This window comes from Varanus komodoensis, unplaced genomic scaffold (assembly GCF_004798865.1).
Source record: "Varanus komodoensis strain SLA01 unplaced genomic scaffold, ASM479886v1 scaffold39, whole genome shotgun sequence".
Classification (NCBI taxonomy): Eukaryota; Metazoa; Chordata; class Lepidosauria; order Squamata; family Varanidae; genus Varanus; species Varanus komodoensis.
Window position 1 is genome coordinate 7,816,526 of NW_025335922.1, and position 12,538 is coordinate 7,829,063.

Below are 12,538 nucleotides of genomic sequence, written 5' to 3' on the forward strand. Positions count from 1 at the left end.
GTTTCTCAGATTGAGATCTTGGCAGGAACGCCAAGAGCCTTCATCCTGGGAATTCCACTTATGCCAACATCCATGAGGGCAGTTTCCTTGACATGCAGTGACTTTGGTAGAGCAGATATTTTATTGGGAAATATAATAATACAGATTCTGTAGATTCTTTTTATTATATGCTGTTGAAAGGGCTAAGTAGATGGAGGAAAACATGCAACCAACAAGCACACATTTCTTACCAAGCAGCAGTGCCCAGTTCAGAAGACAGCCACTGTGATGGACTATTATTCCCAATTCTGGTAGGGAGAATGCCTGTCCTCTTTTTTGGGGGGGATACCTCCCCCAAAAAGAAAATCTCAGTGTAATATGATCAAGGAACAGCATTTCTTTGCAGTGTGTCTTCAAAGAGTTTGTGACAACTCAGTGTAACAGCACCACCCGGTGATTCCATTTGTGATAACACACATTTTAAAGTTCTCAGATGCTGATTTCTGTACATGTGGAAGTCAGTACAGTCAATGTTTGAATGTTTCATTCTCCCCATCCCAGCCCACATTTTCACCAAAGCTGCTCACCTGCAGCTTTCCAAAATCAAGTAGTAGAGGCAGGGATGTTGGTGAAATCCTCACTGGACTCAAATGAGATTCAGAATTCTATACATTCAACCTGTGGATCCTGCAGAAGACTGACTTCCTCTGAGTCATGTGGACCTGCAGACTTGCTTTTCACTTTTTTGTGCTGGGGGGTGGGGGGGAGGATTTGTGCTAATTTGCTTTAGTGCTAATATGAACTATTGTGAGTAGAACAAAATTTGGGTTTATTTATTTATTTAAAACATGTGTATTCTACCCACAGCATCTCTGGGCAGCTCACAATCGCAAGATAAAAAACCACAAGATAAAAACCACAATAAAACCAATTACAACAATTAAAAAATGCAATACGAATAAAATACAAACAAAAATACAAAACAAAGGTCTAGAGGCATCAGCTATTAACATTTTTTTTTAAAAAAAGGAAGGTCTTTGCCTGGTGTTGAAAAGAGTATAAAGGAGGATCCAGGTGAATCTCCTTGGCGAGAGCAATCCCCTTCCTTTTGCAGGAATCAACTGATAGGCTTTCCGTTCCCCACAGCCCCCTACACGATCATTACCTTCCCTTTCCTCTTTGCGGTGATGTTTGGAGATTGCGGCCACGGCACGGTCATGCTGGCCTTCGCTCTTTGGATGATCAGCAACGAGAAGTCCCTCTTAGCCCAGAAGAGCACCAACGAGGTGGGTGGCCTCAAGGGGAACTGCAGTCTTCAGGGTGTCCTTAGTAAACTTGATTCTTTCCAAACCAGTAATACTGTGGGGAGAACAAGGGAGTGGAGAGCCAGTGTGATATACTGACTGGAGTGCTGGACTGGGGATGTGGGAGATCTGTTCTAGTCCCCACTCAGCCATGGAGGTCATTGCGTTACTTTGGGCCAGACACTGCCTGACCTACTTCACAGGGTTGTTGTTGTGGGGATAATATGGAGGGGAGATGAACCTTGTAAGTTGCCTTGGGTTACTTGCAAGAGGAAGAAAGATGCAATGTTATAATAATACCCCCTTTAGATCAGCCCACTCCCCAACCTAGCCCAAAACATCTTGGGGCACCAAGCTGTGAACGGCTGATTCAGGCAGAGGGGCACCCAGTCTGTCAGGGCCCCAACTGTTTGGGGCATGTTTGGAATTTCGAGAGTATCGGGGGCATTCTCACAAAATATCTGCCTTGGAAGGAGGCTTCCCCATTGATAAAGCTGGGGCTGCAGAAGGCAAGAATGACTGCAAAACATGCATTATCCAGAAGGAAAGCTGCTGAGACTGGGAGAAAAGTAACCGGACTAAAAACCTAATTAATGAGCAGAGTTGGGCTGTGAACTCCAAAACACAAGATCACACTTTTGAACCTAAATAAGATGTTGCTGGGAGGTAGCACATGGCTTTGCAACATGGCAGCCACCTCAATAGAAATAATAGCCCAAGAAATAAAATAAAAATCAGGAGGAACAGAGAACTACGTAGGTACCAACAGAGGTGTCTGTGGAACACCAGTACCCACAGGCACCATTTTGGAGACCTTGGCTCTGTACTGTTCCTGAAGAACTTTGAATAACCTGGCTCTTGAGAGCCAGGGTTGTGTAGTGGTTAACAGGTATGGACTGGAACCTGGGAAATCTGGGTTCTAGTCTCCTCTGCACTATGAAGCTCAGTGAGTGACTTTGGACCAGCCTCTGCCTCTCAGCCTAACCTGTCTCATAAGGGTTGTTGTGAGGATAAATGGAGAAGAGGAGAACCTTGTAAGCTATGCCAGGCTCTTTGCAAGAGGAAGACAGGCCAGGATATAAATGCAGCAATACTGATTGCCAACATCCTTTTCCTATGCAGATCTGGAACACCTTTTTCAGTGGCCGCTACCTGATCCTCCTGATGAGCATTTTCTCCATCTATACTGGCTTCATCTACAATGATTGCTTCTCCAAGTCATTCAACATATTTGGGTCTTCCTGGCATGTCCGCCCCATGTACAATAACGGCGGATGGACGTAAGTGGTAAACTCCAGGTTCGTCACCTGGGCTAGATACATTACATGCGACTGCTGCCAAAAAGAGTCACACGTCCATTTCCCCCAGTCCTTCCGTAATGTCTTGAGGAACTAACATCAGGTCATGATGTCACAACAACATGCTGCATTTCCCTGTCCTTGGGACAAATATCTGGAACATATACTCATCAATCATAGCACCCTTTTTCAATGGCAAAGATCACTTCTGCCTTGTGCCTTTGCTTTCCCTTGACAGCTTTTATTTTGACAGCTGTCAAGAGGAAGCAAAGGGGGAGAATGTATTGAGAGTCTCTTTGGCACCCGATCTAGTGTTGGTTCCTGCTGTGCTTTGGCAGAAGGCACCCTCCATAATGTCTCAGCTGCAGTTTCAATGTGCAAACCCATGCAAATACGGCTGTGCAAATGCAGCTATTTTTTAGCAAATGAATTAGCCTTTTTGCCCACATTTTGTGTGCACATTTTTAAAAAGAAAGCTCTGGTAACCATTGACAGTCCCTCCGCAGTGCTGCTTGGGCACCCTAAAGGGCTGCCAGTGGCAGTGAAAATAGGGCTTGCAAAAGTCGATTTCAACAACCCACCATTGCTTGTCTTGTGTGAACCAAACGTCATGGTACCAGAACATGGGTTAAGTTCTGGTAGGCAATTCAGGAAGTAAAAGGGGCAGTCTTTGAGCCTGATGATCAAAGGGAAGGCTAAAGCTGATGATGCAAAAATAAGAATAAGCACGAACTCAGCCAGAGTAAGCAGTGTCCCAGTGTTAATTGGTGTTTCTGTTTTTTACTCATCAAGCCGTGATGAAAGTCCATCTCACATCTGGGGGTAGGCTAACCATCTAACACTTCTCTTTTCTTTCCCTGTTAGGGATGAAATTGTGCATTCCCATGAGTACCTTCAGCTGAACCCAGCACATCCAGGAGTGTACTCTGGAAACCCTTATCCCTTTGGGATCGATCCGGTAATTTTAGAAAGATCCCCGCATGTCATTTATCTGGGTGTGGATCATAAGAAACGAATAGGAGCCCGGTTGTTAAAGCAACTTAGAGTTTTCCAGGAACGCATCATCAACTTGAAGTTACTCAGAGGACTGCAGTTCTAGGACCAAGCCTGAGGCTTCTAGTGTTGTCATCTTTGTCTTGTAGGGTGCAAGACAGAAAGATTTCCTTCAGCTGCCAGCATTTTTATAGCAGGCTGGGAAATGTTGGGAGTTGTAGGACTGCTTTCTCACTAAACCTACGTATGACGGAAACTTTAATAGCTGAAACTGTAGCAGAAATTCAGCTGGTTGAAGGTTTTTCCTTCACTGCATCACCATGGTGGGGAAAAGCTTTGCTTGTTGAATTTCTGCCTGCTGTGCACTATGACTACATGAAATGTTTGAGGTTAAGGGAGTGGCTGGCAGCTGAATTTAAGGACAAATCTTTTAGTGAGACGTACTTTAATGAGCCAAATTCATGTGGACAGATTCCAAAGTCATGTGGGAGAAGCTTTTTCCCCATATCTAATATTTATTGATTGGCTGATACATACATACTGTACCAACTATATAGGGAATCTTACAGATGTACATGGGCATTTTGTAGACAGATCAAGAATCCTATCTGTAAGTTAAAACGATAAGAAAATGACCAATGGAGAAAGAGAGGAGCATAGAGAAACAAGTGAGCAAAATCAGATGTGATTACAAACTGTTCCTGGATTACGGACCAAAATTTGTCTTTCAGTTGAATTTGTATGTAAGTTGGATTACTTTTAGTCAGCCCTTCACATTTTCAGGGCTTGGGGGTGCAAGGCCCCCATGAAAGTGGAAAAACTGCAAATATCTCTATTCCTTCGCCCCCACTGCCCAAACTCACCAGTGCCTCCTCTTTGAAGCAAGGAAAAGCCAGAGAGATTTCCTCTCTGGGTGAACCGAGCAGGAAGGCCTGCTTTGGAGGCCTCCCTCTCACCGCTTTCACTTTTTCTCTCTCTGTGATGATGAAGATTTTCCACAGTAGTTGTTTAAAAATTAATAGGCTTTATGGCAGTTTGTTTATAAGTACGGGTTGTTCCTAACTTTGACATTTGTAACCTGGGGACTGCCTGTATATATCTTCAAAGCTTTGCTGCCATTAAGGTTACTGTAGGGTTAAGAGGATAAGTTAAAGAACATTCAGGAAAGTGGATTTTGAAGAATGAGAAGGGGTTCTAAGGTTATTCTAATGTTCAGCTGGGAAAAACTCCAGGGGTTGTAATAATAGACAAAATATTCAATGGGTTTGAGCTAGTTTCATGAGGCATTTAACAGATAAATATGGCCTGCAAATAGTGTGCAGTAGAAATGGGGAAACAATCTGGCAATTCCAAATTCCAAATCTTACTCAGCTGGCCTTAGTATTTTAAGGCAAGGCAACTCAACAGTGTATTCTATGATTTAGATTTAAGAAGAATGATGCCACAGGAAATTCAACATTTTATTTTAAAATGGCTAAAGAATATGCATATGTGTTTGTGAAATATGTACCCATGGGGGGAAAATATTACAACTTTAAAACTGCCCACTCAAATTGGCCAGGGATGTATCCATTCCTTTTGTTAGTTATTAACTTTTATGAAACTATCCTTTTTAAAAAAGTGGAAATGTTTGTACAGAAAAAATGTAATGGTAGAACTTTTTGCACATCAGTTTCCATTCCATGAAATACTTGTTCAGGCTGTTCGGTAGATGTACAAGAAAATTTCCAACCGGATTTCCAACACTGGGTGATTGTGATAATGGCAGCTGGCCACGAGGTGGCAGCATTGACTGAAAATTGGATGGCTCCACTCTGAGTTGTAGCCTTGCAACCTCATCATGATTTCTTTAATGAATGGTTTTCCCATGCCGCCTTCCAGCCAAAACGACTTGGCAGAAAACCTTCCAGGCATAGATAATAGAATTAAAACAATTTAGAAGTTTTCGAGAGGGCACCAACATCATTAACTGCACCAGGGTAAGGCAATTCTCTGCCTCCAGAGGTTTGACAGCATATGCTAAAGTTTCAGCCTTTCTTGGGATTTTTACTGTTGATTATGTCCAATTGCTTTTGTCCGTAACATTTAAATATTACATTATCTATTAATAAATCTTATGCACCATTTAACACAAACATCTCTAAATGATTAAAATATGTTTAAATACACTACTAAAACATTATTAAAATAATTTCAATATCAGAACAATACTGTGCTTATAAATACACTATTTAACAGTTTAAAACTACAATAAAAATAAGGAATACAGGGAAGGAGGAGTAAGACGGAGCAATGTAAGAGTAGTTGCAATTACAAGCCAGAGAAGACCTTGGTGAGCAAGTGTATTTGCAGAAAGTGTTGGAAGCATACAATGATTCCAGGTCAGCGTGGCTCCTTATCCCTTGAAGCTTTTATTCTAAGTTTTATAGGCACTATCTATGGTGCTCTGGATAGTGGGGATGAAGATCAGTATCATGGAGAGCTCCTATAAAGCTACAATAGATGAGAAGCCCCACGGACATGGGAGTCACCGGCCCCCTAATGATGGGAGCTTTTCTGTTTGCAGAATGATGCAGTCTGAGTTCAGGATATTTCTGTAGCCCCACTGAGTGTTGCAGAATGGGGCCCTTTTTAAACTACGTGGGGAAATGCCTTATCTACAGGCATGGATCCTACAACCTTACAGACCCTCACTTACCTCCTTATCTTTTTCTCCAAGATCTGGAACATTGCAAACAACAAGCTGACTTTCTTGAACTCCTACAAAATGAAGATGTCTGTCATTATGGGGATCACACACATGGTCTTTGGGGTGATACTCAGTCTCTTCAACCATGTGTAAGTTTACTAATGCCTCGCAGTTGCAAACACGGCTTGTTGCAATAGAAGACTGCGAGCTGGAACTTTGGAAGCAAAGCCCTGTCTTATATCCTTGCTTTGGAGATTTCACGGTTGCAGGCACAGTGGCCTCAGATGGTCGCTGTCATTTCGTTAATGATCGCTGGTACCTCAAGCCTTATATTCATCTGGCCACATCTTTAGGTCCAGCTCCCTGATTAACAGCCCTGACCATTGCTGGGCTTGTTAGGGTCAGTCATCACCAGTAGCCCCTGATATACAAGCTTCTGCTTCTCTTTGGGAGACTTGGAAGCCAGGACCCGACCCAAGCTGCGACAGCAGTTTTTACTGCTCCACTCCTTCTGCCTCAGTGATTGGCTGCTATCCTTCCTGGCCACTATTTAAAAAGGGTGGACAACTAAAGGAACTTGTGCAGCCCTTGGAGCTTGCCCACCCAGGCCCACGTGGTCTGGGGTCTCCTTGATGGCCCAACCACTCCCCTCCTCGAGCCCGACCCTGGACACTATGGGTGTGACTTTGTGAGGAAGGAGGGAGTGAGATTCAGGGCCGTCTTAACCCATGGGCCTGATGGGCACTTGCCTGAGGGCCCTGTACCAATCTGTGTATGTTAACCCTTGGAAAACTGGAAAACTTCCAGAATTAACAGTAGTTGTAGTTGTCGCAGGGGCCCCAGGACACTGCTTTGCCCGGGGCCCATAATGCTGTTAAGACGGCCCTGGTGAGATCCCTTTCTGATCTGTGCTCGGAGGTACCAAAGGCATCAAGGAAGCGGCAGTTTTGCCTGCTCTGCTTCCTCCCCTCAATGGGAGGAGATGCAAGCCAGGGAGAGCCGCTTTGACAAGAGAAGTCCCACTGGCTGTGCAGCTGGCTGGCTGGCTGGCTGGCTGGCTGGCTGATTTATTTATTTATTTGAAGCCTTTATAGACCATCCCATTACTAGCATCTTGGAACAATTTATAACAAGCGCAGATAAAAATGGCACCGCATCCAGCAATTCACAATAAAATCACAATTAAAACCAATTAAACATTAACATAACAGGAGAATGAAAAGGTTTTCGCCTGGCACCATAAAGAAAAAAGCGTTGGTGCCAGGGGAGCCTCTCTGGGGAGCATATTCCATCATTGGGGTGCCACCACAGAGAAGGGCCTCCTCCAGGTAACCACCCTCCTGATCCCTTTCAGGGGGTGCTCCTGGAGAAGGACTTCCGCCTCAGATCTCAGGGGCATGGTTCCCGGCAGTCGCAGCAGGAGGGCTGTCTGACTGCCTGCTGAACCCAAATGACAGTGTGGGGTGGCCATGCTCTCGTTTCATTCAGGGCACAGAGATCTGATCTGGGTGGAGGGTCATCCGTGCTCCCCATCCTATTCTGTTCTACTGTAGAGCTTCCTGCTCGTATTAGCCGTATGCAATAGCACTTCGCTAACCGGATTCCTTCTTCTACCCCATCTCTTCCTGCTCCACGTGCTGCTCCCATTTTACTTTAGAGAGCTTGGGCCTTTCCTGGGAATGCTTAAAAAGCTCACAAAGATCTACCCTGTTCCAGAAGCTTCCTTGTCAGCCTGACACTGTTCCCAAGCTCCCCTGCAGCTGGTTTCTCTCCTTACCCTTCTTTTGCGGTTTTGCCTTTCCCTTTCTTCAAATGTTACTTTCCAGGGGCATCTGGTCTGGGAAATGAGACCATGTTGCTTACAGCACGGGTGGCCCTTGGGTCTCTTTGGATATTGCTGGGCTGCAAAACCTATTGTCTGCCAGTATGCTGTAATGGCTGGGGGTGATGGTACTTGTAATCCAACAACATTTGAAAAGCAACAAGCTCCTCTCTCTGAATTACAACATTCTGATTTATTATGGTGAGACCAGACAGTTCTGATCACAGCTGCTGAGTTCTGTTGGTATCGCAAGGAAGTCAGGCAATGACTTAACATGGCCCAGGTTTTCTTCTTCATTCCACACCAGCCTGTAACTCAGATGCAGGGAGCCTGTGACCCTCCAGATCAGCACCAGCTCTAGGATCTGGAGGACCCTGAGGCAAGACTCCCTCAATGGGCCTCCTCCTCCTCACCACCATCTGCTGGTGAGAAGCTGCTGTTGCTCCTCTGCTTTCTCATCCTTGCTACTGACTTGATTGCTTGACAGGTGAAGATCAAAGGAGCAAATAGGTTGCAACATCTGCAGCTCCTTTTCTTCATTACCGCTGTTGATTGGGCCAGAGCGAGAGCCAGGTGAATGATGCTGAGCAACTCCAGAAGTCTTTTGCCTTTGGGACCCTGCTGAGGTTGCGCAACTATGCCTACCCTGAACACCAGCCCTGTTCCAGACCTTATTGGACTACAACTGCCATCATCCCTCATGAGAATGGGTTCAACATATTTGGAGGGCTGCACATCATGAGTGGAGCTGGCTGGAGTTGGGGGTCAGGCTAGATGACCCAGGAGAACCCTTCCGACTCGCTCTGTTTCTTTGTCTCTTTGTTTCTATTCCCCACCAATTCTTTGCCTCCAAAGTGACCACTGACCTTCCACATTGCAACTTTTCCTTTTCTTGGCTTGTCTTTTCTCAGTTATTTCAGGAATACCATCAACATCATCCTGCAGTTCATTCCAGAGATGATCTTCATCCTCTGCCTGTTTGGTTACCTTGTTTTCATGATTATTTTCAAGTGGTGCCGGTACGATGCCAAAGGTGCTGAGTTTGCCCCGAGCATCCTTATCCACTTCATCAACATGTTTCTCTTTAGTTACAATGACCAGACGAATCGTCCCTTATACGAACATCAGGTAGGGACTTTTCGGCCTCCTTCCTTCATTTATTGAGCAGAATTGTTGATATGACGCTTTATCAGGATGCAACTCCGACGAAGGCAGCTTATGAAGAACTTAAACAATGACAAAGCAATAGTAGCATGTCAAGCTATATTGTTGACGGTTATTGGACTACAGCACTGCAGGCAGGCAAAGTCCAGGTGGAGCTTTTCTTCACTTAATACTTTCTTTCTCCTGAAGGCCTTCTCCCAGGATGGTCGATGGGAAGTGGTGCTGAGAGGGCGGTAGGGAGAAGTTCCCTGGGCCAGGCCAGCAATGTGCTGTCTCTTAGACACTCCCTTTCCCCCTGACCACTGATTGTTTCTTGTTTTCCTAGCTTTTGTGCATCTGTTTCCCCCATTCAAAAATACTGAAATGAGGCTTAGGCTCTGTCTATAAGAGCTTATACACCACTTAACACAAACATCTCTGAGTGATTAACCCTGTGCAGGTATAGACAGAAGAACGGTCCTACAACTCCCAGCATGCCCCAGCCAGCCAGGAATGTGTGTCTAAACTATAATTTTTGGTCCTGCCTGCTTTTGCCTACAGCGCTGCTCACCACTGGAATGCACTCTGGAGTGCTTATCTGGAATGGAATCAGGCCCCTGGACTGGGAGAGGTTCAGCACCCCGTCTCATGGGGCTGGCCTTTTTATGAGAGCCAGTGTGGTGCAGTGGTTAAGAGCATGGGACTGGGACTCAGACGATCTGGGTTCTAGTCCCCGCTCAGCCATGGAGCCAACTGGGTGGCTTTGGGCCAGTCACAGACTCTCAGCCCCACCTACCTCACAGGGTTCTTGTGGGGATAAGATGGAGGAGGAGAATGATGTAAGCTGCCTTGAGTCCTTTGTTGGAAAAAGGCAGGCTATAAATCGAAAAATAAGTAAGTAAGTAAATAAATAAATGTCCCATTAAAAGAAAACCATGCAGACCCTTCGAGTGATACAGATACACTTGGAATGTTCAGGAAGCTTCGTCTCAGAAAATGGCAGAGTGAAACCCCCCTGCCATCTCTCCATGGATATATAGTGGTACCTTGGCTCACGAACTTAATCTGTTCCACGACTCTGGTTGTGACCCAAATTGGTTGTGACCCAAGTCAAATTTCCTCATAAGATTCAATGCAAATAAAGTTAATCTGTTCTGTAACTATTTTTTTAATCAGAAAAATTTGAAACGAAGTGACAAAGAACAACAAAGTAACAAAGTACAGTACAGTGGAGAACACTAACCTAGGTGGGGGGGGTAATTGTCTTGAGGGAGGGTCCCCCTCCATAAGGACACTGGGGAGATCCCTTTCAGGGGTTTCCTCTCTTCTTTGTCTCTTAGCTGCAGGGTCAATTTTGGTGAAAAATCTGTCTATAATCACTTGTTTTTTCCTGCGCTGCATAACTCTCCGGAAATGAGAGACCACGTTATTGATCATCAGATTCAACACTCTTTTCGTTACAGTTATGTAGGGCTGGTGCTTCTCACAGAAATCCTGGCACGGGTGTGCTCCTGCAGGAAAGACGGGCGCAGTGCGGCACAGCCGTGATCACGCACGTGTTCCCTGCACGAACGCAACCGCGATCGTGGCCATCTCCCCACTTGGGTGCGGGGGGGGGGGAGATGGCTGCGATCTTGGTCGCCACCCAATGCGGAGTTTGCGACCCAAGTCAAAATTTTCATGAAATTTTTGTTCGCGACTCCATTTGGTTGTGAACCAAGGCATTCGTGAGCCGAGGTACCACTGTATATGGCCTTGTAACAAGGTATGCTTTATTTTACATACATGTAAACCTCCTGTGTTCATGAGGAATGTTTTGGCATTGAACTCTGGGTGCTTAGGAAAACCTGATACTCCCAAAGGGTGAAAGATATCAAGAAGGTCTCAAAAGCAATTCTTTGTTTTATTAAAGAAGTTAAAATGAATTAAAATCACACATCAGGGGAATTAGAACTGCATGTCAACGCTGAGAAAAGGCCAAGAATTACAAGCTTTAAAGCCAATGTGGATAACAAGGATTTCTGTGCAGTGGAGGGTATGGAAAATCACATGTGAGCCTGAATACTAGGGCTTTTGGAATTGGCATGGAGTGAAATATTAGGAACAGGGGAAGAAAGAAAAGAACTGAAGTCTTTCCTACTTAGAAGGAAACTGAAAGCTAATACAAAGATTCATCTCGCTGTAACTGCTGACTCTGAATTGATGGGGAGTTGTGTCAAACTTCTTATCTGCAATAGAAGGAAAGTTAGAGAGGGAAAAAAGTGTTGTTTTCTTTTGTGAGCAGAATGTGTGAAGGCTCCCTGGTGGAAGGGACCTTCTCTGTGTCTGTGGACTGGGCCTGCTTTTTCCCTGTCTTCTCGGGATTTAGCAATTAAAATAAAACTTTTTTTCTAAGTTTGCTCATGGGTGTAGAAAATAGATTTTATGTGTCAGACATTAAGGGAGGAGAGAAAAGGGTGAGTGCTTTTTTTTCTTGATGCAAGGAGAAGGCGGGCATGGTTGGGCAGTATTTCAATATCTCTGACCATCACAGGTGCAGGTGGGCAAGGCAGCCAAAGGGGGTTTGGTGACTGTTTTAAACAAAGATGACAAAAGGTTTTGATTGGCAGGCTTGCTTGCCCATTATTGGCCTTATAGGGCTTTATAGCTCTAAATATATCCCATTCTTTATTATTTTGTTCTGTTTGGCTAAAACAAGAAGGTTAAAGAAATATTTCATGGTGGGCTTCTTTGATTGCAATCCTAAGGAAAGTTCTGAAATTTGCAAGAGTTGCCAATGGCAATGGCTGGCCAGAAAGTTGTATGCAAGAAGTCTGCAGCTCTACTTGTTATTTGCAAGGCCTTCATATCCTACGGAGCTTGCTTGCTTGCCCTTCTTCGAGTCCAAGGACCCCAGTTCCCTTCCAAGTATATGCCTCCTTTTCTCAAAACAGCAGGATTTGGAGGTGCTTCCTAAGATCCCATATTATCACAGATTACCCCACTTTGGTTTGTGTTGAAATGACATAGATGAGCTTGTAGGAACAAGATGGGCAAGCGATTAGCAAATCAACCTGATTTATTAGCAAATGCTCTTGAGCAAGAGGAACTATCCCATGTTAGCCAAATAAGCTCCAAATGTACAAACAGTTCTACAGTTGGGAAACTGCTTTCCCAACAGCCCTGTCAGTCATGTTGGGAGGTGACTTCTAGGCTCACTCGTTGCCCAGGATGTCTCCATTTCTCAGATTTCATCAATCTGTAGCCAAGACAGTTTATGTTTTTGGAAGGCAAAGGGGTGCTTCTTTAAACGTCTGTATTTCCAACCTAA

At 44.8% G+C, this 12,538-nt stretch overlaps 1 protein-coding gene across 2 annotated transcripts in view; it reads left to right on the top strand.

Annotated features, from left to right (window-relative positions):
* ATP6V0A4 (ATPase H+ transporting V0 subunit a4) overlaps positions 1-12,538 on the top strand; it is a 35,666-nt gene that overhangs the window by 14,784 nt on the left and 8,344 nt on the right. For both annotated transcript variants that reach the window (XM_044441128.1, XM_044441129.1), the window contains exons 11-15: positions 1,126-1,265; positions 2,406-2,563; positions 3,446-3,539; positions 6,294-6,412; positions 8,997-9,213. In XM_044441128.1, the coding sequence (XP_044297063.1) occupies positions 1,126-1,265; positions 2,406-2,563; positions 3,446-3,539; positions 6,294-6,412; positions 8,997-9,213 (728 nt within the window). The remainder of the gene's footprint in view (positions 1-1,125; positions 1,266-2,405; positions 2,564-3,445; positions 3,540-6,293; positions 6,413-8,996; positions 9,214-12,538) is intronic.